The following is a 25,738-nucleotide window of genomic DNA, read 5'->3' on the forward strand; positions in this document are numbered from 1 at the left end:
TCATCTCCAGGGTTAGCCTCACAACAGCGCGATGGCCCTGGATTTAACCACAGCGGGTGAAAACAACCGAAAAAGAGGCCCATTGCAGCGAAACGCCTAACCACCCGGAACAGAGAGGGCGGGGCGATCAAGTGCTCGTCTTCGTGACCTTGACCTTTCCGATTGGCTGCTGAGATATCACGTAGCCTGTGATTGGTCACGGCGTCTAGCGTAGAGCCCACAGGAAGGAAGGCTAAGAGTCCTGCGCCTTAAAGCCCGCCTTCCCGACAAATAAAGGTCGCAGGCGCCCAGCGGGCGGAGCTAAGTTCCTCGTGGTTCGTGCGGTTCGGGGGGCACCGGAAGTGGGACCCCACGTTGCAAGAAGATGACCCGAAGTTGCTCCGCTGTGGGTTGCAGCACCAAGGACACCCTGGAGAGCCGCAAGCAGGGCTACTCTTTCCATCAGTGCGTGAGCGCAGCCTCGGAGCTGTCTTAACTCCTGGCCCCGCCAGGCGGGCAGGAGGCCAGCGTGGGTGGGGCTGAGTGTGGCGCCGTCCACGTGACGTGCTTGACCTGCGTGACGTGGGCGGGGGAAGGAAACCCGGGAACTGTGAGGGTTAAAGTCGTTCGTGTTCCCCCCGCTCAGTGATTCCTTCCAAATTGCTGATGCTTTCTCCAGGCCTACGGCTGGCCTCTGGCTTTTCGCGACGGCGCCTTGAGAGGAATTGTGTTTCCTTTCTGACTTATTTTACGCGAGGAGGCGGGAAGGGAGGGGAATTGGAAGAGGCGTGCGCTTCCACTCAGTGTGTGGGTTGCTCGTGGGCGTGAGTGCAGATCGGTTTCCCCCGGTCGTGCCCGTCATCACCAGTTGCTCAGGAGCCGTCGCCGGGCGCGACCAGGCCGGACGTTCTGGCTGGATCTAGGGAGGGCAGATCTTCAGACCGATCGAGATTGAGCCCACTTTTATGGTCCAGGATTAAAATCAGTGTTCAAGGCCCACTGGGAAATAGAAACGTGGGCAAAACGTCCTCGGAGGCAGAAGTATACTTTAAAAGGAGGGAACCTAGCCCTGGCGGGGTGGCTCCGTTCTTTGGAGCGTGGTCTGGTGCCGGGGAAAGGTTGTGGGTTCCATCCGGTCAGGGCACTTACCTACGTCGCGACTGGATCCCCCGCGACTGGATCCCCGATTGGGGCGCAAGGGGGAGGCAATCAACAGATTGATGGTTGGGTTGATGTTCCTCTCTTACATGGGTGTTTCTGTCTTTCCCTCTCTGCCCCATTCTACCGCCCTCCCCCCTCCTATCTAAAAATTAATAAGCATATCCTCCAGTGAGGATTTAAAAACAAAGAAGTAACCTATTAAGGTAATGTGAGATGTAGAGTTAAGCCATTGATAAAGCACTTTAAAAAAAATACATATTGATTTCAGAAAGGAAGGGAGAGGGAGAAATATCAATGACGAGAGAGTCATTGATCAGCTTCCTCCTGCACGCTCCCCCCTGGGGATCTAGCCTGCAACCCGGGGCATGGGTCCCTGACTAGGAATCCAACGGGAACCTCATATTTATGGGTCGCACAACCACTGAGCCACACCTGCCAGGCTAAGTGTGGCCTATTCTTTAAGATGAGGAAGAAGGGGGGAAAAGATAAAAAATGAACAATAAAATGGCAGTAAGTACATATCTATCAACAGTTGTATCTAAATGTAAATGATTAAAATAAAATTAGGGACATGGAACAGACTGAGGAATCTCAGAGTGGGGCAGGAAAGAGATTAACCAAAAATCTTATATGCATTACCTGTGGACACAGACACTAGGTCAGTGATGGCGAACCTTTTGAGCTCGGCGTGTCAGCATTTTGAAAAACCCTAGCTTAACTCTGGTGCCGCGTCACATATAGAAATTTTTTGATATTTGCAACCATAGTAAAACAAAGATTTATGTTTTTGATATTTATTTTATACATTTAAATGCCATTTAACAAAAATCAACCAAAAAAATGAGTTTGCATGTCACCTCTGACACGCGTGTCAGAGGTTCGCCATCATTGCACTAGGTGAATGCTTGGGGTGGGGCAGAAATGGGGTGGAGGAGGGCGTTGGGGTTAAAAGAAAAGGGATGTCTGTAATACTCAACAGCAAAGATTTTTAAAAAATTCAGGAGTGGATTAGCTGGGTGTTACAGGGTGTCTCCTAAGATTGAAGGCTTGCGGGGCAGTGTGACCAGTGGTTGAGTCGTTGACACATGAACCAGGAAGTGGAGGGTCTATTTCTGGTCAGGGCACATGCAGGGGTTTCAGGTAGATCCTTCATGAGGGTCGTGCAGGAGGCAGCCGATTGATGATTCTCATCACTGATGTTTCTATCTTTCCCTCTCCCTTCCTCTCTGAAATCAATGAAAATACATCCTAAAAAGGAAAGATTGGATAAGGCTTGAATGAGGCTGAAGGGGCTTTTTTCAACAAGGCTCATTCACAGGTCCTTCGGCTGGAGGCCAGTTTCTTACCAAGTGGAGCTCATAGGGCTGTTTATGACATGGCAGATAACTTCCACTTGGAGAAAAACCATTCAATAGAGAAGGAGGAAGCCTCAGTGCCCTTTATGATCCAGTTTCATTGCCCACCATCACTTCTGCTCTTTTTGTATTCCTTAGAAGCAAATCATTAACTCCAGCCCACACTCAAGGGGAGGGGAATTAGGCTTCACCTCTTGGAAGAGTACAAAGAATTTGTGGACCTGGTTTAAAATCACCATAGGGGGGAAAATTGCCAGAAAAGGAAAACACATTAAATTTGAGCTGATTCTGTTCAGTGTAGGCAGTAAAGACAAAACGTGGTAGGATATTTAATATAGGAATTGCCCCCATACAAATTGGAACAGACAGGATCACTATTGTACTTCTGGATTCAGAAATACCAAATAATTTTGAAAAATGAAGTCAGATTAAGTAAATTAACTTGAACTGGACTTAATGTTTATATAAAACAGTTAAAATAGATGGGTTTATGTCTGCTGTATCATTACTATAACATTTTCATGTTAATAGAACTTTGATATGATTGCTATAGATTTCCAACTGATACCATACTGCGCTCAAAATGGATCAGGGCTGTAAATCGTGTGGACCCCATAAGCAAAAAGATTTGGATCCCAGGACCAAGTGCTATGCTATGTTCCAAACATTTTCTGGAAAGTGACTTTGAGTCATATGGCTTAAGAAGAATGCTGAAAAAAGGAGCTGTGCCTTCTGTTTCTCTATACAAGGTACTTAAATCTATGTGTAAACAAAACTAAATTTTACTGAGCCTTTAAAAATCAAGATAGCTTACATTATAGCTAAAATCTGCAAAGATTAAAAAACAACAACACCCTACATCGTAAAATAAATCCAATAATACATTTTAAATGCTTAGAAAATTAGTGTTGTTTTGTTTATATTTAAATCTATAATACTAGTAATACTGCTTTTGGAGCTTTATAAAAAGTAAGGTATATAAATGCAGGTCATATGTGTAGATATACATAGAGGTTACTAAATTGATCACAAAAATCAACTCAGGGGCATAAACAAGCCTGGACATAGAATTCAGGCTTTTACGTATGTAACAGTTTTTAAAAAAATGTATTTTTTTATTTCAGAAAAGAAGGGAGAGGGAGAGAGAGATAGAAACATCAATGATGAGAGATAATCAGCCCCACACTGGGGATTGAGCCAGCATCCTAGGTATGTGCCCCAACTTGGAATTGAACTATGACCTCCTGGTTCATAGGTCGACGCTCAACCATTGAGCCATGCCAGCTGGGCCCATATGTGGCAGTTTTCATAATACTTAGAAATTACCCCCTTTTTTTGGCTCCTCCCAGGAATGTTACTGATTTTGACGAAAGATGTACCTAATTATTAGTGTTGACATAGAGGGATATCCTATATAATAAAAGCCTAATGTGCTAAGTGTCTGGTTGTCCGGTCGTCCGTTCAACCAATCAAAGCATAATATGCTAATGATATGTTAAGGCCGCTCAACTGCTCGCTGTGATGTGCACTGACCACCAGGGTCAGATGCTTCGACCAGTAGGTTAGCTTGCTCCTGGGGTCTGGCTGATTGGGACTGAGCGAAACAGGCCAAACACACCCTGGAGCCCTCCCTCGGTCCCTCCCCAGCTGGCCAACCTCCCGCATCCCTCCCCAGCCCCGATCGTGCACCAGTGGGGTCACTCAGCCTGGCCAGTGCCCTCTCGCAATCCGGGACCCCTCGGGGGATGTCGGAGAGCCGGTTTTGGCCCCATCCCGCAGGCCAGGCCGAGGGACCCCATGGGTTCACGAATTCATACACCAGGCTTCTAGTACAGAAATAGAAGACTTTCTATGAGTCAGTCACCAGTATTGGTTCAAAAGTCAGTGCTCAACCACTGAGCCACACTGGCCGGGCTGATTGTTTTTATTTTATCCTTGGACCACTTAGCCACACTCTTGTACATGGCTCAGTCACTGTACAGACTGCATAGTCATCTAACTGTTTTAGTCTGCTACTACTACTCTTACCTTCCTCTTATTCAATGGAGTCTACTTCTTTTGGTGGTGTTTTTTCTTATTCCCCTATTCAAAAGAATAATAGATGCTGTTAAATCGAAACTCATAAGTTCCAAAGCTTCCTATTTAACTGAACTGTGTATTTCTAATTGCTTTGAACTATCATTTTGAACCACATATACTTATACTTACCCACAGTAAATTGACTTGCTTTCATGCTTTTGTGCAAAATCAATAATAGTTACTATTTATTAAGACCTACAATAGTTAGGCATTGTACTAGGAGATTTACATAAATTCTTGTATCCTCAAAACAAATGAGGAGATGAGGGATTGTAGAGATTAGGTGACAGCTAACAAGTGAGGGAGCCGGAATTCAAACACTGGTTAGTCTTAATTCCAACGCTCAGGCTCTGTCCACTATGCCTTCCTTTTTGCACAAGTAACTTCACTGTCCCCTCCATTAAGCCATGTTATTGCTCCTTCAAAGAACTACTCAAAACTCATACCTATGCACAAATTACCATCTTTCTCTAGTTACTTTAATCATCTTAGAAACTTTCAGCATCATATTACTATTTCTATATAGATGCAAAAAAAGAAACCCTGTTTACATTGTCCTACAGACTGTACATTTTTTAAAAATCAGAGATTGTGACCTCTCTTTCATAACTGACTCCACAGCAACCAGGTGAGTGCTTTATGTTCAGTGGTATTTTTATAGATAATCTTCTTTGTGATAATTTCTAAAATAATCGTAATTTTCTATTTCTGTCATAGGTTCTTCAAGGTGTACATAATAACGGTAAAGCAAGACAGAAAATCCTAAAAGAGCCACTTCCTGATGATTCTGAAGAGGTTGCTACTGAGGACCATAACTACAGTTTGAAGAGACCTTTGACAGTAGCAGAGAAACTGGCTGAAGTGCAACAGATGCTACCATTGTCTAAAAAAAGACTTGTTCCTGTCAAAAACTACAGGATGACCAAGAAGAGAGAGGGTTTACGATTAATTGATGCACTCGTAGAAGAGAGACTACTTTCTGAAGAAACAGAATGTCTGCTACGAGCACAGTTTTCAGGTATGCTCCCCAATGACCTGTAATATTTGCAAAAGAGCTCTTAACTTTTCTGAAATATCTTAAGTACCTGTATTTACTTTGCTATTGCTTATGAAAACATGCTTTTTGGCTGAGAAGTGAAAAATCTCCATAGCATAAGCAAGAAGAACGAAAAGTAATCGCCAAAATCCTCTTATGGTTTTCCAATTTTAAAAGTTATATGTTTATTATAAGAAAAGCAAAGAAGTATATAAATGATAAAAATAACAGTTAATCCTGTTACCCAGAGTTGAGATCAGATGGTTTATACCATAGTGTACTTTTCACTTTTTATAATAATATTTACCCATGTTATCTCAAATTCTTTTTTAAAATTTATTTTTGTTGTTGAGAGTATTACAGATGCCCTCCATTTCCCCCCTTTGTTCCCCTACCTCAAATTCTTCATTTTTTTAAAAAGATATTTTTATTGATTTCTGAGAAGGAGGGAGAGGGAGAGAGAGAGAAAAACATCAGTGATGAGAGTGAATCATCAATCAGCTGCCTCCTGTACCCCATCCCCTACCCCCCATCCCCACCCTGGGGAATGAGCCCAGAAACCTGGGCATGTGCTCTGACCAGGAATGTAACTGCGGCCTCCTGGTTCATAGGTTGATGGTCAACCACTTAGCCACACCAGCCAGGCTCAAATTCTTTACAGTTGTAACTGCTACATAATTTATCACTAAAGTCCTTTTGCAGTGGAGTTGAACTAGATAATTTGCAGAATTCTTTTGAGTTTAAAAATTGTATGAATCTCCAAATATTTTCTAAAATATTCCATAGAATAAATATATGTGTCCATTTGAAAAACTACCTAGTCTTTGTGAACCAGGATGTTTAAAGAGGGGCAAAATAAGAATTGTCAACTTACTCTTTGATGAAAGAAGCAGATAATTTGAATTTACATTCTGGTGAATAAGAAGTATGTCCTGCTTCTAGAAAAGTAGGTATCTCTAGAGGAGAATAGTTTGTGTTTTTCCAAGTGAGGAATAGAGGTAGTTTAATAGATGTCCCACCAGGAACAGGGGTGCTTGTTTTGTTTTTTCTCAGTGGTAGGAAAGATTGTCTGTTCAATCCAAATAGTACCCTATCCCCAGAAATGTTTCTCATGACTAATTTTTACCCTCATATAAATGTAACCAGGGAACAAAATAAAACAAAAAATCTCCTCATAATCAAGAGGCTTAATTTTATCCAGTTGTTTTATTTTCTTTCCTGTGTCTCTAAAAATCTCCACTCAGGCTGTCAGTGAAGTTAAATATAGTGACTCAAGTGGAAACTTTTTTCTTCCCTCTTTCTAGTGAAATTATTCAAGATGAACAGGATAAGTTGGTCAACAGGCTCAAAGATAGGATATTAATCTCTGAACAAACTCAGTTAAAATGTGATTGTATTTGAATTTTGGTGCCCAGTGCATTTTAAATGAAAATTTTATGTTCTATATCTGAAAATGTTACTCTATGCGTTTTCATCAAAAAAGAATAAATAAATTTATTTTAACAGATTTTAAATGGGAATTGTACAACTGGAGTGAAACATCTGAGTACTCCCCAGAAATGAAGCAATTTGCATGTACACTCTATTTGTGCAGTAGCAAAGTCTATGATTATGTAAAAAAGATTCTTAAACTGCCTCATTCTTCCATCCTGAGAACGTAAGTGAATTACTTTATTGCATTATAGAGATTAAGGCTATTAGTATTCACACTCTCTTTTATTAGTCCATTTTCTTTTTTTAAAAATTTCCTAGGTGGTGTTTGCATATTACCACAATCAATATTTTCACTAACAAAATGAAGACATAGTCTGCCATCTTTTGCATCTTCTAAATGATAGAGACATTCTGAGTAATAGAATTTGAATCTTGAAATGTTGGAATTTCTATTACACTTCATAGTCTTAATATGTGACTATGCTAAAAAATCTAGAATGGTTCTAGAATGATATCATTGGTTTGAAGCAAAGAACAAAAATCTGAATTTTGCCCTAGCTGGGTTGGCTTACTGGAGAAAGCATCAGCCTGCGGATTGAAGGGTCACAGGTTCAATTCCGGCCAAGGGCACATGCCCGGGTTGCGGGCTCGATCCCCAGTAACGGGCGTGCAGGAGGCAGCCCATCGGTGATTCTCTCTCATCATTGATGTTTCTATCTCTCTCTCCCTCTTCCTTCCTCTCTGAAATCAATAAAAAATATATTTTTAAAAAATCTGAATTTTTCTTAAGCACTGTAGTTGATGCCAATGAAGGTTGTTCAGAGCCCAGATTATGATAAATAATTTTTTTGGATTTGTGATCGAAATACAAAGATATATTTATAATTTTCTTAGTGTAAAGCAAATAACACAGTGACTGTATTGTAATATCTTCTAAATTTAGTATTCAATTTTTACTGTTTTTGTCACCGGTTTTACTGATTCCTCTTTACTTGTTTATTTACTTGGCTTAAACAACAGAAATTTATTGTCTCAGAGTTTTGGAGGCTAGAAGTCCAAAATCAAGATGTCTGCAGGGTTAGTTCCTACTAAGGGCTGGGAGGGAAGGGTCTATTCCAGGGGTCCTCAAACTACGGCCCACGGGCCACATGCAAATACAAATATTGTATTTGTTCCCGTTTTGGTTTTTTACTTCAAAATAAGATATGTGCAGTGTGCATAGGAATTTGTTCATAGTTGTTTTTTTTTAAACTATAGTCCAGCCCTCCAACGGTCTGAGGGACAGTGAACTGGCCCCCTGTTTAAAAAGTTTGAGGACCCCTGGTCTATTCCATGCCTCTCTCCTTGACTTGTAGATGGTAGTCTTCTCCTGTGTTTCTTTACCTCATCTTCCATTATGTGTGTTTCTTTGTCTAAATTCCCTCTTTTTATGAGGACACAGTCATGTTGGAGTGACCTCATTTTAGCTTGATTACTACTGTAAAGACCCTATCTCCAAATTAGGTCACACTCTGAGGTACAGGGGATTAGAATTACAATAGAACTTGTTTGAGAGGCACAATTCAATTCATACCGTTACTTTCCTGCTGCATAAGCCTCCCATTTCCGTAGACTAAAGGCCAACTCCTTCCTGCGGCTTCCTGAGCTTCCTGCGATGTGGCTCCTCCTGGCCCTGCAGCTTCTCTCTTACCTTCCCCTCTGCCCTCTTTCATTCCATGCTCCAGTTGTAAGGCATTTCTTGCTTCTTGCTTCAGAGACTTACTGTTCCGTCTGCCTGAAATGCCCAGTCTTCCTATCTGTTAGTACTGATGATTGATCCTCACCTTTCAGACCCAGACTAGGTTTTACATCCTTTCAGAAGCCCGGCCTGCCATTCTCCCAATTCTGGATTAGGCACCTCTCTTGCACACACTATATGGAACTGAATCTTAAGTACGATAACACTGTATTCCACACTATGCTATGAGCTGCCCAAGTACGATGCCTACATCTGGTTCTTTGTTACACCCAAACACCCTAGCCCTGAGCGGTGCTTGGAACACAATGGTCCCTTGATGAATATTTGTGCAATTGAAAGAATGCCTAGATGGTAATTAGGATTTTGAATAGCTATAAGACAGTGTATCTCAAATTGCTGTCTAAAATCTAAAAAACAGCACTCCATTTAATTCACTGGGGTTGGGACAAAGACCTGCCAGGAATGGCAGGAGCCATCTACCTCTTCTGGAAGGTGCCTCATGGTTTCTTTTTGCTTCAATTTGAAAACACAGTCACAGGGGCTCTGAGCTGAAGAAACTCTTAGATACCATGTAGTTCAACCCCCTCATTTTAAAGAAGGGAGAAATTGAGGCCTGGTGGGAAAAAGGCCCTCAATTATCATGACTTTTTTTTTTTTTTTTCCATTTTGGGGAAAGCATCTTTTTTTTTTTTAATTGAGATGTAATTGACATAAAATTATATTACTTTCAGGTGTACACTTATTCAATATTTGTATATACTGTAAAATGATCACCACAATAAGTCTAGTTAACATCCATCACACACATAACATTTTTTTCTTGTGGTGAGAACTTTTTCTTTTTTGGTTAATCCTCACCTGAGGATAGTTTCTCCATTGATTTTAGAGAGAGTGGAGAGAGGGAGGGAGGGAAAGAGAAAGAGAGAGAGAAACATAGATGTGAGAGAGACACATTGACTGTTTACCTCCTGCATGTGCCCCAATCGGGGCTAGAGATGGAACCCATAACCCAGATACACACACTTGACCAGGAATGGGAACCTGTAACCCTTTGGTCCATGGGCCGATGCTCCAACCACTTAACCAAACTGGCCAGGTAGTAATGAGAACTTTGAAGATGTACTCTCTTTGCAACTTTCAAATACATAACACAGTATTATTTACTATAATCACCATATTGTGCATTATATCCCCTCTTTAAAAAATGAATGAGAATTTTTCTCCATATACACTATTAAAATACTACTGCTAAAACATTTAGAAACTAGAGAAAGGAAGGAAAAGTCATTAATTGTTCCTCTACATTATGTATAAGCAGTTATTATTAACATTCAGGGAATTTTCTAACAGGCTTTTTTCTGGACTTATATTACTAGTTTTTTACATAGTTGTGATCTTTAATAGCTGCATAGTATCAGGGAGTTGTATCCTAGTAACTCAGGCATTCTCCAACAATTGGACACTTACCTTGGAGACTCCTTAGTTGCCCAAGGGTATACTTTTGAGGCTATAAGGAGCAATGAGAAAAACTCTGAACAAGGCATCAACAGAGCTGGGTTTCACTTGTGCATAACTAGCAGCACAATATAGGTCCAGAGGCTTAACCTTTCCCTCTGTCCCAGATTCCTAACTATAAAATGAGGTAGATGTACTAAACATCCCCAATGTTTCCTTCCCCTTCAACAATTTTCTCATTTCAGTGAATTTATAGGTCAGACTGGTTTATGAACTAAATTCTAAACACATCAATTAGAACAAACTGAGTAATTGATTTCTATACTTTTAAAAGAAGTAAATGAGAAATTAAAAATTATTTTGTGGTATGTTTGCATCTTAAAATACTACTCTGTGTTTCTAAGTTTCTCTATTATCTTACTATTTTATGATAATTCTATTTACTTGAGGATTTGGCTACTTACACTTGGTTTTATTTCTTTAGAGCAGGGGTTCTCAACATTCTGGCCCTTTAAATACAGTTCCTCATGCCCTAACCGGTTTGGCTCAGTGGATAGAGCGTTGGTCTGCGGACTGAAAGGTCCCAGGTTCGATTCCAGTCAAGGGCATGTACCTTGGTTGCGGGCACATCTCCAGTAGGGAGTGTGCAAGAGGCAGCTGATCGATGTTTCTCACTCATCGATGTTTCTAACTCTCTATCCCTCTCCCTTCCTCTCTGTAAAAAATCAATAAAATATATTAAATAAATAAATAAATAAATAAATAAATAAATAAATACAGTTAGTTCCTCATGTTGTGACCCAACCATAAAATTATTTTCGTTGCTACTTCATAACTGTAATGTTGCTACTGTTACGAATCGTAATGTAAATATCTGATATGCAGGATGGTCTTAGGCGACCCCTGTGAAATGGTCATTCGACCGCCAAAGGGGTCGCAGCCCACAGGTTGAGAACAGCTGCTTTAGAGATTTAAGGCTACTTCAGTACCATTTAAGGCATTTTCTCTCTCTTTAAAAAAGGTATGTTTTTTATTTATTTATTTTAGAGAGAGAGCAAGGGAGAGGGGGAGAGATATAGAAATATTGATGAGAGAGAAATATCCATCAGCTGCCTTCTGCACACCCCCAACGAGGATTGAGCCCACAACCTGGGCATGTGCCCTGACCAGGAATCAAACCATCCTCTTGGTGCATGGGTCAACAATGCTTATCCACACCTGCCGGGCGGCATTTTCTCTCTTTTTAAATTTTTTTTAAAATATATTTTTATTGATTTTAGAGAGGAAGGGAGAGGGATAGAGATAGAAACATCAATGATGAGAGAGAATCACTATTCGGCTGCCTCCTGCACGCCCCCCACTGGGGACCAATCCCACAACCCAGGCATGTGCCCCTGGCCGGAATCGAACCTGGGACCCTTCAGTCTGCAGGCCGACACTCTATCCACTGAGCCAAACCGGCTAGGGCTTTTTAAATTTTTTTTAATTTCTTCATTTGTGTCTTATATTTTTCAATTTTTATATTTTCCAGATGGTTATCCAAATGCAAACCCAGTCCAGGTTTCAACAGCAACGTTTTTTCTTTTCTTCAACAAAGAGTAGAGAATGGAGACCAGCTATATCAGTATTGTTCACTGATAATAAAAGGTGTACCTCTCAAGCAACAGGTTCAGTGGGATCCCAGCAGTCAACATTTGCAAGGGTTTATGGACTTTGGTCTTGGCAAACTTGATGCTGATGAAATGCCACTTGCCTCAGAAACTATTTTGTTGATGGCAGTGGGTATTTGTGGTCATTGGAGAACACCTCTTGGTTATTTTTTTGTAAACAGAGCGTCTGGATATTTGCAAGCTCAGCTACTTCGTCTTACTATTGGCAAACTGAGTGACATAGGGATCACAGTTGTGGCTGTTACGTCTGATGTTACAGCTCAGAGTGTTCAGATGGCAAAAGCATTGGGGATACACATTGATGGAGACAACATGAAGTACACCTTCCAGCATCCTTCATCTTCTAGTCAACAGATTGCATACTTCTTTGATTCTTGCCACTTGCTTAGATTAATAAGAAATTCATTTCAGAGTTTTCAAAGCATTCAGTTTAGTAATGACACAGCACATTGGCAGCACCTTGTGGAGTTAGTAGCACTAGAGGAGCAGGAATTATCAAACATGGAAAGAATCCCAAGAAAACTTGGAAATTTGAAAAACCATGTACTAAAAGTGAATTCAGCTGCCCAACTCTTCACTGAGAGTGTGGCCAGTGCGTTAGAATGTTTGCTGTCATTAGGCCTGCCACCTTTTCAAAACTGTATTGGTACCATCCACTTTGTACGCTTAATTAATAATCTCTTTGACATTTTTAATAGTAGGAACTATTTTGGAAAGGGATTTAAAGGACCTCTAATGCTTGCAACTTTTAATAAAATTAATCAGGTATTAACTGAAGCCAAGACGATTTTTGTTACATTATCTGATACTAGCAATAATCAAATAATTAAAGGTAAGCGAAAACTAGGATTCCTGGGATTTTTGCTTAATGCTGAGAGCTTAAAATGGCTCTATCAAAATTATGTTTTCCCAAAGGTAAGGCCTTTTCCATATCTTCTTACTTACAAATTCAGTCAAGACCATCTGGAATTATTTCTAAAGATGCTTAGAAAAATACTAGCAACCAGTTCTAACCCTACCTGCATGGCATTCGAGAAAGCTTACCATAATTTGGAGACCAGATACAGATTACAAGATGAAGTTTTTCTAAGTGACCTGAGCATCCTCGACATCTCAATTGCTCGAAGGACAGATTTAAACCTTTGGACAGTTCAACGTCAATATGGTGTCAACACTATAAAGACTCTTTTTCACAACAAGGATATTTGCCAAGACTGGTCTAATTGTTCACTAAGTGAGGCATTACTAGATCTATCAGATTATAGGCGAAATCTCACCTTTTGTGCTGGTTATATTGCAGATACATTATCAACTCTTTTAACTTGTGAGGACTGCATCAGTGCACTGTATGCATCGGATCTCAAAGCCTCTAAAATTGGGTCACTGTTGTGTGTTAAAAAGAAGAATGGTTTGCATATCCCTTCAGAAAGTTTATGTCGAGTCATAAACATTTGTGAGCAGGTTGTAAGAATCCATTCAAGAATGGCAGTTTATGAACAACTTCCTAAACAGAGGGAATTATATCTTCAACAGAAAATATTATGTGAGCTTTCTGGATATAGTTATCTTTTTGTAGATTTAGATGAGCATCTCTTTGATGGAGAAGTGTGTGCCATCAATCACTTTGTAAAGTTACTAAAGGATATAATAATCTGCTTCTTAAAGTTGAGAGCTAAAGATAAAGCTCATTTCCCTATAAAACACCAGTCAGAAAGACTTGAAATGAAAATGTCAAGGAAACACCGGTCATCTTTAGAGGATTGCAAATGTTTAAGTTTTACTAAATACCAATAAATTCAGGCATCTGCTAAGTAACCATGGATATCCATTCAAATGAGAGACCCAAAATATATTTAAATTTATATTAAGAATGGTTGGTCAACATTTATGTTCAAGTTCAACCTATCATATTTTCTAAATTGACCATTCTGCACAGTGGACAGGTTTGTATTAGAATTCACAATTTGCCTATTTTATAAAATCTGCTTGAACTTTGGTATGGTTTGTGGCATTTCAAAGTTACCATCCTTACAAAGCAGTAAAAGCAGACTAGACAAGAAGTACTGGCTTTGAATTTAGTACTGTAAGACTGAATAATGTGACTGGACATCATTTTAACTTGTTCAATCTACTTTAAAAACGAGAAAATAACAACTTGGAGTCACCAACACATTGACTCCTTTTACAAATAGACTATATTCCTTAAAAGAGCTTTGGTTGACAGAATACCTTGAATATAATTTTATTTACATATGAAAATTAATGTATGGTTTTAGATTTAGGCTAAATTAAAACATCAGATACAACAAAGTCCCTTTGCCAGGGTATCCTAAAATAAAAATACTTATGCTTATCAGGTGGACAGTAAGCACCTGAGCCATGAAATGGTTCCTTGTGCTGCACTGAAGCTGGGGATTATAGTTTTAGGGACGTACACAGGTGATGTAATTTTCACAATTCATTGTCTCTGGACTTTGAAATAGTACTTTGAATAATAGAGTGGATAATTACTTGACTCCTATTGAAAGAGCCCAGTGCTCCTCAGCAAATGAGGAGAAGCCTTTATGAAGTCTACTTGTATTTATGGGGAGGCTAAAATAATAAAACATTTCAGTGCTGAATGAATAATGGAATTTTATAGCATGTGAGTAATAATTTGGAAAAAGATGGTCAATTGAGATAATAGGTATGAAAAAAATTGTCTTAAGTTTTACAGAAATTTAGGAGTAACTTAAATACTGTCAAAGATGGAAATATAATGCCAATTTTCTCACACCCAGAGTTGAAAAGATAACTAGAAAAACATGTAGGTATATGTACTTTCATAAATGGGAGTATTTTAATGGATAAAAAAGAAGCAAGCACATATACCTGTGTATGTAAAATATCCTGTTATTGAGCGAATGTTCAAAAAGTACAGTTAATAAGAAAACTAAAAATTGCACAAGGTTGATTACTGGGTAAAAGTTGAGTTTTATTAATTGAGATGTACCCTAAGTAGTATATTTTGATATTTTTCTATATTCTACCTCAAACAAAGGTTTAAGTTTTGAAATGTAATCAGAGTTGCACTACAATTTATTTAAAGAACTATTGCTGAGAAGTCTGAACATTGTGGTTTTTGTTTGCCATAGAATTAGTTTAGATTCACCAGGATAAATCTTATTTAAAGGAAACCTGTTTGTAAGTCACCACCTTTGTAAATCCAAGTTTTCTATCTGAACTTTTATTAAAAATGAGTTTATATCTGTAGTGTCTTAGTTACTTTGATGAATGTACTAATATATTCTTATTTTAGAAATTAGTGGTTTGTATTATTTTAAGTGCTGGATAAATTGGACAAACATTGAAATACTATTTCCATCACTGCCTTTAGCACAGTTAATTGCTTTTTCTCTATGGAAAGTGTGATACGGAATTTTTAAAATATTCATGTTTGATTAGAGTTAGATTATAAATTCTACTCAGCACCTTTGTCCTTTTTTTCTTTGGAGAAAACTAACATTCTCTTCAGAAATGTATTCTTCCTACTTTTCAACAAATAGTAGTGAAACAACTGTATATCATCATGCAAAAGTATTAACACTAAATAGATCAAAAACCTAAATGTAAGAGGTAAAGCTATAAAACTCTTAGAAGACAGTTGGGAACTTACATTGTGTTAGTTTCTTAGATATGACACCAAAAGCACTATCAACAAAAAATAAATTGGACTTCATCAAAATTAAAAACTTGTGCTTCAGAGGACAACATCAATAAAGTAAGACAAGCCACAGAATGGGAGAAAATTTTTACAAATCATTTGGTAGATTTGTATCTAGAATATACAAAGAACTTTTATAACTCAATAATAAATGACAACCCAATTTTTAAAAATGGGTAAAGACTATAAGTAGACATTCTTCAAAAGAGATATACAAAGGGCCGATAAACACCAGAATATGTGTTGGACATTAGCCATCTGGGAAATGCAAATCAAAACCACAATGAGATACCACTTTATACCCACTAGGATGGCTGTAATAAGAAAGATGTGTTAGCAAGAATGTGGAGAAGTTGGAACCCTTATGCATTGGTGATGAGAATGGAGATACTGGAAACCAGCCTCGTAGTTCTTCAAAAGGTTAAAGAGAGTTAACAAATGACCCAGCAGTTCTACTGAGGCATGAAATAAAAACACGTCCATGTAAAAACTTGTACACAAATTTCAGAGTAACATAATAGCTAAAAAGTGAAAAAGACGATGTCCCACTAATGAACGATAAATAGAAATGTCCTCTATTCATACAGTAGGTCACATGGTAAATGTATATTTTACTTTATAACAAACTGCCAGAACTGTTTTTTTGCCAAGTGACTATACCACTTTACATTTCAACCAGTAATGTATGAAATTTCCTGTTGCTCTGCTTCCGCCCCAGTATTTGGTTTTGTTTTGAATTAGCCATTGAAGTGGGCGTGCAGTGATATTTCATTGTAGCTTTAGATTTCCTAATAGCTAATAATGATGAGCATCTTTTTGTAGGCTTATTTGCCATCCACATAATTTTATTTTTAAAATATATTTTTGATTGGAGAGGAAGAGGGAGAGATAGAAACATCAATGATGAGAGAGAATCCATTGGCTGCCTCCTGCACGCCCCATACTGAGGATTGACCTTGCAACCCAGGCATGTGCCATGACAGAATCTAACGATGACCTCCTGGCTCATAGGCTGATGCTCAACCACTGAGCCATGCCGATTGGGCCCATCCACATTTTAGGTGAAATGTTCAAATCTTTTGCCCACATTTGAGAGTTGTTTTCAATTCGGGCATTAATTACATATTCTGGACATAAGTGTACTATCAGATGTGTTTTGCAAATATTTTTCCTAGTGTATGGCTTTTCTTATTTCTTAGTGTGCTTTGAAGAGCAGACATTAATTTTGTTAAGTCCAATTTATTGATTTTTTTCTTGGTTTCATATCTAAGAAATCTTTAACCCAAGGTCACATTTTTTTCTTCTTCCTGTTTTCTAGATATTTTGTAGTTTTAGGGTTTACATTTAGATTATAATCCATTTTCAGCTAATTTTGGTGTGCTGTATAAATTGTTGGATGTTCACATGGATATCCCAGTAACATTTGTTAAAAAGACTGTTCTTTCTCTGGTGAATTACTTTTGAACACTTGTCAAAATTTGACAATATATAGATGTCTATTTCTGACTCTATTCTGTTCTCTTTAACTTTTACCAATACCAGTCTTGATTAGCTTTAATGTGTTTAAGTCAGATTGAAGTCCTCCAATTTCATCCTTTTTTTCAAAAATATTTGGCTATTGTAGTTGTACCTGTCCATGTAAATTTTATAGTCAGCTTGTTGAATTTTACAAAAATTCCTTCTAGGATTTTGACAAGTTATATTGAATCCATAGATTAATTTAGGGAGAAATTTAATGATGAATGTTCCAATCCATAAACATGGTCTCTCTTTTTAAGGTATTTGATTATTAGAAATCAGTGTTTCCTACATTTCACATACAGACCTTGTACATTTCGTGTTTTGTGGTGCTGCTATAAATGGTCATTTTAAAATCTGTTTTTAAATGTTAATACTGTATACAAATACACTTTAGCATACTGACCTTGTTAGTCCTAGTGCTTTTAAAAGATTATTTGACTTTCCTATATAGGTATTCACATCATCCACAAATAGATCTATGGCCTTCCCCCTTATTGTATAGTGACCTCCAAGACAATGTTGAATAGGAGTGCCTTGTTCCCAATCTTAGGGGGAAAACATTGTTTTCACCATTTATATGTTACCTGTAGGCTTTTTTTGTAAAAATTCTTTATCGGGTTTAGAATCCCTGATATTCCCCATTTGCTGAAAGTTGTGTTTTTATAACCATAAGTGGATACTGAATTTTGACATGTAATTTTTTTGAAAAATATTGAGATGTAATTTACATACCATAATAATCATCCTTTTAAAGCATACAATTCAGTAGTTTTTAGTATACTCAAAAGGTTGTTTTCTGCAACTTTTGAGATAATCACATAGCTTTTCTTTTGCATGCTGATATAGAACATTAGTATTTTTTTAACATTACCTAACATTGATTTTTTTTTTAATGATACATAACATTGATTTTTTGGGAGGGAGGGCATCCTTTTTATTCTTGGGATAAACCCAATCTGGTCATGATGTATTGTTTTTATATATTTCCAAATTATATTTGCTAACATAATAAATTAGTTATTAAAGTCTTTGACCTTTAATAAACATTACCCTGAATATATGCATTTTTATTGTTTTTGATAAAAACTAAAATGCCTTAAATGCAATGCTTTCATAAAACTACTTAAGACAAGTTTTAATTTAAAGTTTTTTACACTTTATAACTGACAATAAATACTTGGTCTGGCCAGTGTTGCTCAGTAGTTGAGCATTGACCATGAACCACGAGGTCAGGTTCATTCCCATTCAGGGCATGTGCCTGGGTTGCAGGCTTGATCCCCAGCGAGGGCATGCTGTAGACAGCCAATCAGTGATTCTCATTATTGGTATTTCTATCCTTCTCTCCCTCTGAAATCAATTTTAAAAAAATTAAAAGTTAAGGCACCCTAACAAGAAAAAAAAAAAGATTAATTTACATAAAACTACATAATAATAGAAAATAACTATAATACTCAAGGTTTTCTAGTGATTGGCTTCTCTCTGGGTTGGTGCAACAAAATTCCTATATGAAATGCTTAAGGGATGCAATCTGATCACAGGTAGGGCTGGAGGTCCTGGTTTAAACCTGTATTTACATAAGTATTCATTCTCTTAGCTATAAAACTATAAAATAGAAGACCTCTAAAGGTATTTTTATTCACATTTTACATTAGAATTGAGCAAAAGTCAGTTGTCCATATCAAAGGATGGGGAGGCTAAAGCAGTAGTCTTCCCACAAGTTGCTGCTCTGCTTGTTTTATTACCAGTAACATCGAGGTTCTGGGTTCCCATATAACCCAAAGACCAGACCTGCAAGTTGCTTTTCGTTCTTGTAGGAAGGTGCTCACCATAGGAATATCAAACTTAAGAAGGGAAAGAGTAAGATTGAGTTTCTGCCCTTTAAAATAATGCCCTCGCCAATTTGACTCAGTGGATAGGGCATCGGCCCCGCTCTGACTGAAGGGTTGTGGGTTCAATTTCGGTCAAGGGCAGTACCTCAGTTGTAGGCTCCATCCCCCACCCTGGTCCATCGGTGAGGGAGACAACCAATTGATGTGTTGTCTCTCTCTGTCTCTTTTCCACTGTCTCTAAAAAACAATGGAAAAATGTCCTCTGGTGAGGATTAACAACAAACTGAGGGAAAAATGAATGTCTCATTTCAAAGAAACTTATGTTAATGATAGTTGGGCAAAATAATAGGTTTAGTTTTTAGTTGTGCTTTCAAAAGTAATGTTAAATTTACCTGAAATCAGGTATGTTTAAAAGGTTTGCATGTTAAATGGTTAAAAGTGGTGTTATTAAAGAAAAGTGCAAAATCTTTTTTTACAGAATAGTATAAATGTTTATTTTTTGTATGATTTACTTTGCTGTCATGTTTTTACAATATAGAAAAGTGTATTCTTTGAATAGCTCTAGTAAATATAAATTTAATCTTTCTACTTTGGGATGTAAATAGAGCTAAAAAATTATATACCCAACCCTCCCCAAACAGTATTTTAAAATTGTTGAATTAATGTGGATATTAATCTTATTCAGCAATTTGATGCAAATGCCTAAATACAAAAAGTTGTTTAGTAAGTACTACACACAAAGGAAAAGGCTTAATATTTTAGCTTCTTGAAAATCAGTAAAACTAGTAGTATTTGATTGCACCTTCAAATTTTTACAAGCAAAACATTCTCAAGCAATGTCATCATACATAATCTATAATTGTAATCCAAATTTCACAAACATTTTCTGCACACTGTATATAAATACACATCACAAAGGTGCAATTAGAATTGAACACAGAATATGTACAAAATGAACAAAGTTTAGGTTTAGACCAAAAAGGTATTGTAATCTTTTGAAAAATAACTTGATTAGATATTTTATCCTTACACTAATTTACATTTATACAAATTTTAATTAAACATACTAGATAGAGGTGCTAAGAATGTTTGCATTATCTACATTTAAAGTTTACTGCACTATAATTTTATAAATCCAAATTTAAATAGATACTTCAATGAATAACGGACTCTTGGATTACTTAATTTCTATTGCCTATATCTTGTGTGTTCATATGAACATATATACACAATTAATATATACAACTATAGATCTCTTGTAGGAAATGTAATAATCACATACTAATAATTATAGAGGATTAAGGTACCTAACAAATGCCTGAATTCCAACATGGTTTTTTCTTGTCATAAAATCAGAGTCCTATTATAACAGGCTCTTAAATTCATAAAGCTTTTGAATTCTCAAAGTGATTTAGGTTATTTTAGTAATTATATGAAAACACTCATACCTTCAGTGTACCAAATCACTGGCTAAAAATAATGCCATATTAAGCTTCCCTTATAAAAAAATATCCACTACAATTGTGAAAGCTTTGATAGGAGGCCCATTTCAGTAAATTAACTCATATATTGGTTTGAACCTCTGAGTTCAAAAGTCTATAAAGAGAACTGCTTATACAGATGAAAAATCCTTCCCTACGTTCATCTCTTAGAACTTCAATATTCTTTATATCCAATTCAACTTTTATACCTGATTATTGCATAAGGTTCTATTTTACCACTACCTAATATGTTTAGCTTCTGTTTATAGGAACCTTTCATTTTAATGGTACCCAGTAATCACCTTGATAATTTATTTCAAATACATACCACTTACTTGAAAGAAAATGAAAAAACATCCCAGAGCATTTCTTAGTCACTTATTATAAAAACACACTGTCCATCCTTTGAGAATTAATCTATTATCCCTTAATGTTTTTTTTAAAAAAAACACAATAACTTTTTTATTTTAAAAGTGTGCCCATGGATTACTTCCCCTTCTTACATTCCCAAAGTGACAATAGGATATTATTCCAGAATCCACCCTAAAAAGTCGATTTTTTTAAAAAAGACAGTGCTTTTCTAAACATAATGTCATTGAAATATGTTTCATAAGAATTTGTTTATGTAGACGTTCTATCTGCTTATAGTCTAGTCTAGTACCAGAGAATGACTGGGAAATACCAATGCTGCTTTGGCTTTTTCTACTGAACAAAGTCATACAACGCCATACATTATAAATTATAGTAATTTATAAATGTTCTTTGTCAATAGAGTCAGAGGATAGAACATCTAATTCTTAAGAAACACAAGCAAATTAAAAATCTATATAATACAATAAAGAAATATTCAATTTAGAAGGGGCATAAGCAGATTTAACTAAGATTTAAAATGTACTAATTTCCTCATTTAAAATTTCTTCTCAATATTATAATTTCAGGTCTCACAAGGACTGAATTAACAATACAATAATTGTTAAACTATCTTCCAGAAAATCCAGTGTCCCTGCACCTTCAATTTTCTGTACAGTTCCATTTATCAGTCTTTTGCACAAGAGTTAGCAATTCATAGCACAAGGGTCACTTTTTGCTTTTCCTGCAGAGTTGATAACGCTCATCAAACATCGTCCAAATTCTTCAAGTATCATCCGTTCAGCTGCTGCCTTTGATTTTCCCTTCTTGTCTGCCTGCTCAGCTTGGGCAAGAAGGCAATTGCACGTGGCTTCAGCTACTTCTTTAGTTACAAATGTAAATGGCAATCTGAAATGATGGAGAGAGAGAGAGATGATGGGGTGCTGAGTAACTACAAAGTGGGTGGCACTGTTTCATTTGGAAATCTGTTGACATTTTCATGATTCACCAGCACACTCTATCACATTTATGCAATGAGCACAGCACCTACTAAAGAGCTTAAACAGTTAGGCCTGGTTTTATGATTGACCATATTTGAAAAATACCGTTCAGAAAATACAACACTTTACATAAAATGTCTTATTACCTAGACAAAGTTATCTGGTTAACTAAAAGATGTAATTCTACATGTTGACTTAACACTCCGGTGTGGGGTGAATTTCCCGCCAAAATATAAGATGGCTCTGTCTTTTGGTTTTGTTCCATCCACCAAAAGGGTGGATTACAAACAAATATTTGGTAATACGCAGTTACAATCGGCCCGAGTTTACACGTTTCCCGCACTCCACCGCAAATCTATATGAACCGAGTTAAAGACGGCTCCCGCGGAGTACGCGCAATTCACGCGAGCCGACTTAACTCGTTTCCCCCACTCCAAGTGTTAATATTTCTGTAACAAAAGTCCTCCCGATTCATAAATGTAAGGTCCATGAGTGCAGTCTTTGTTTTACTTACTGCTGTTTCTTCACTGTGTAGAAGTGTCTGACATGAGACACTCCAAAAATATTTGCTGAATGAAAAGATGAATTATTGGGAATTGAAAGCACTATCTCCTGGACAACACTAAAAATAAAGTACTTTTCCATATTTCCATATATTTGTGTGTTTTTTAAAAATCAAGCACCCCAAAATTTTGCATTGTCCTATCACAACAAACAAAACAAGGGGAAACCAAATACATGGAGTTTCATTCATAAAGACCTGAACTACTGAGTTCTGAATTAGAGCAATCCATCTTGAGGCTTACTATATGTAGCCAAGTGTTAAAAGCTTTCAGGAGACAAAATTGGGCAACCTAAATCTAACCACTAACTCAGCAACTTTTAAGCAGTCACTGATAGAAGACAATGGCAAAACAAAAAAATGAAGTCTTTAATTAAATCCCTCTATGACAAGACAGGGTAATTTAGGATTTAACCTGGTATACAGTTGTATAGAATTCTTTAAAATACAAAAACTACTTTAAATTAAAAAATATTATAATCATGTTAATATTACAATATTGTATACTTAGTAATACTGTGTAATAGTAGTGCTCATTATATCACATTTGGAAATTAGAAAAAGGAAAGAAAAATTCAAACTTTTGCCACTTGAAGACAAATGTTACATGTTGGTATAACATTTTTAATAGTTGTTTTTACATAGTTTTGATTATCTTCTCTCTCTATATATATATAAACAGGTAATATGCAAATTAGCTGGGCGTCACAACCAACGCAGGAGGAGGCTGCATCACGACCGCTCAGGAGGAGCTGCGCGCGCAGATGGGCGGGAGGGGACTGTGTGCCACCCCCAGCCCCAGTGGACACACACCAGGGGTGGAGGCATGCTCCGAGTGGTCGCTCGGAGCACACCCCCAGTGGGTGGCGGCAGTGGCTGGAGCAAAGCAACCCCAGTCCCAGATGCCTGGCGGCGGCTGGAGCAAACCAGTCCAGGTCCCGGTGGGTGGCAGCGGCAGCCGTAGCGAAGCAGCCCAGGTCCTGGGTGCTGGAGGGAAGCCAGTGCTGGCAGCCAAGGGAAGGAAGGCCTATTCTTGCACGAATCTTCATGCATTGGGCCTCTAGTAGTATATTATTTTGTATGCTTTTACACTTTATAATGTAAAATATTTCTTCATGGAAATGAATTGAAAAATTAATTATAAATATTTGAGTGTAGGCAATATCTTTAATCTCCACATGGAGATAGATTTAATATTCTGAAGGGTTATTGGAAGCAAGATGACCAGAAAGGATCCCTTATTAAGATGTCAACCCATTTCTACTTTATTCAGTGAAGAACCATTTGCTGATTATTACAAGTGTAAAAGTTCTTCAGAAATAATAGCTGAAATATGTTGTACAAAAGAAGTCTTACTTTTGTAAGTATTAGATCTTATTTCAACTTAGACATTTTAAATTATATACCATTTGCAAAGGTCATTGCATTTAATAATTCCTTAAATTAACCTCTAACTAATATAAATCCAAGTCAGTAAACATGTAGAGTCAGGCCCTGCCAAACACTGCAACAGAGATGCTTTTCTCCTCACAGTCTGTGATAAGGGTGATTTGAAGCCTAAGAAAACAGGCTCAGAGATGAAGTTCTTGTTGAATTCACATACTAATACAGAGCACAGATATATTTAAACTCAGGTCACTCTGACTTTAAATGAAGCTCCAGCTTTTCTACTCCAGAGCTCAGCAGTCTAGTGAAATAAGGAGCTACAATAATATAGTGTTTGACTGGCGCTAAGAGGGCACAGAAAAGGCAAGAAAAGGTAAGGTGGATGAAACTAAACCTGACCAGCTCAAGGGAGACCTGCATGGCGGCCTTACAAACTCAGAGTAACCTCATAGGATGACTTGAAATTAAAACTTTCTAATTAGCCCTAACGGGTTTGGCTCAGTGGATAGAGCACTGACCTGCGGACTGAAGGGTTCCAGGTTCGATTCGGTCAAGGGCATGTACCTTGGTTGTGGGCACATCCCCAGTAGTGGGTGTGCAGGAGGCAGCTGATCTATGTTTCTAACTCTCTATCCCTCTCCCTTCCTCTCTGGAAAAAATCAATAAAATATATTAAAAAATAAATAAGTAAATAAAAGCTAGTCATGGAGGGTAGTCCTAGGCCAGTATCTTTCTAGACAAAGGTCAATCTTGACCTTAACTAAGCCAGTCTATTGTCTTTTTGCATTAATGATAACCTTTGGAATGTCAGGGTAATTTGTTTTACCTTTAATCCAATCCCAGAGATTTCCCTACTTTGCTTTCTCCCATCTTCCTAATCTATCAGCAATGAATTTCATAACACCCTTATGCCTCCTCCTTTGATTTTAATGTATAAAGTAAGGTGCAAAACTACCAATCTCTGGAGCATTTTCTCAATCCATTGAGACTTAGCTTCCCAGTAATTTTCCTTAGTTTGGCTCAAATAAACTCCTAAAAATTCTTACAGGTCTGGACATTTCCTTACATTGACAGTAAGAAAGTACAAAAATATGGAAAATGACATAACCAGCAAGCGGTATGAAAAATCTAGTTTTCTTAGAGGTTTGTCAAATTCTATAATTGCTTATCTTAGTAGGGAGAAAGCCAATGAAATGAAAGCCGAGTGAAATAAAGCATCACTGTGCATTTTAGAACTGTGCAATGTGTCTGGGTGATCTTTCTGTTGCCTTTACATTCCTTTACAACATGTAAAGACAGCAAGAAAACGTAAAAATCAGATTTGCAACAACCAAGTATGAACTCCATTTTGTCCAAAAGGAGAAACTTTACCAAAAATGAATATTCATGTCATATTATAAAGAGATGAAACTATTAACTTACTTTCCTCCTCCGCTACTCAAAGCTGGTGTTGGCCTAGTAAGCAAGTCTGAAATTTGAGAGGATAACTTAGTCTTCGCCGCTGTTTGTTGCTGTACCCTTACTTCAGCTGCATCTGCCAAGTGCATCAATGTCTTCCTTTCTGGGCTTTCTTCAAAATTCTTACAGCCAATACATTTGCATATTGAGGAACACATTATTTTTGCCTAAAAGATTGACAAAAGAAAAGCTTCCAAATCAAAACCAAAACAAGTCACTATAGACTCCCTGATCAAATCAACAGATAACTAACTGGTCAACTGACATAAGATAAAATGGAAACCACTCTTGCTGACAAACACCAAATGGGCCGCTAACTACTCATGTGTGTAGGTAGGTATTCTTAAGTCTGAGAGTGGTTATGCAATGTTTGTGTTTGAGTTCATTTCCCCCCACCACCACTATAGACTTTCCTCCTGATATGAAAAACATGTTCTTTATAAAAAATATGAATGACTCATTACAATATTAAAAATAAGGGTCACATAGAATCGAACCCCTCAATCAAGTCATCATTAACATGTTGGTGCCTCCCATTTATG

At 37.5% G+C, this 25,738-nt stretch overlaps 2 protein-coding genes across 10 annotated transcripts in view; one reads left to right on the forward strand and one right to left on the reverse strand.

The window, feature by feature from the left end:
* Positions 1 to 109: 109 nt before the first annotated feature.
* THAP9 (THAP domain containing 9) lies at positions 110 to 15,159 on the forward strand. The gene is made up of 5 exons (XM_006084555.3): positions 110 to 444; positions 3,049 to 3,244; positions 5,292 to 5,592; positions 7,117 to 7,267; positions 11,769 to 15,159. Exons 1-5 carry the CDS (start codon positions 365 to 367, stop codon positions 13,699 to 13,701), a joined length of 2,661 nt encoding a protein of 886 aa, XP_006084617.2. The 5' UTR covers positions 110 to 364; the 3' UTR covers positions 13,702 to 15,159.
* Positions 15,160 to 19,427: 4,268 nt separating this feature from the next.
* Positions 19,428 to 25,738, reverse strand: part of LIN54 (lin-54 DREAM MuvB core complex component) — a 64,568-nt gene continuing 58,257 nt past the window's right edge. For all 9 annotated transcript variants that reach the window (XM_006084559.2, XM_006084557.2, XM_023750363.1 and 6 more), the window contains exons 12-13: positions 25,161 to 25,363; positions 19,428 to 21,698 (exon numbers count right to left, since the gene is read on the reverse strand). In XM_006084559.2, coding sequence (XP_006084621.1) covers positions 21,497 to 21,698; positions 25,161 to 25,363 — 405 coding nt within the window. In that variant the 3' untranslated portion in view covers positions 19,428 to 21,496. The remainder of the gene's footprint in view (positions 21,699 to 25,160; positions 25,364 to 25,738) is intronic.

The sequence above is a fragment of the Myotis lucifugus genome, unplaced genomic scaffold (genome assembly GCF_000147115.1).
Source record: "Myotis lucifugus unplaced genomic scaffold, Myoluc2.0 scaffold_12, whole genome shotgun sequence".
Classification (NCBI taxonomy): domain Eukaryota; kingdom Metazoa; phylum Chordata; class Mammalia; order Chiroptera; family Vespertilionidae; genus Myotis; species Myotis lucifugus.

What these genes read in the sequence shown, in the direction of transcription:
- THAP9 (XM_006084555.3), top strand. Translation starts at nt 365, where the DNA reads ATGACCCGAAGTTGCTCCGCTGTGGGTTGCAGCACCAAGGACACCCTG. An exon ending in CTTCTGTTTCTCTATACAAG is followed by an intron (nt 3,245 to 5,291) that starts GTACTTAAATCT and finishes TTTCTGTCATAG; the next exon opens with GTTCTTCAAGGTGTACATAA. An exon ending in CATTCTTCCATCCTGAGAAC is followed by an intron (nt 7,268 to 11,768) that starts GTAAGTGAATTA and finishes TATATTTTCCAG; the next exon opens with ATGGTTATCCAAATGCAAAC.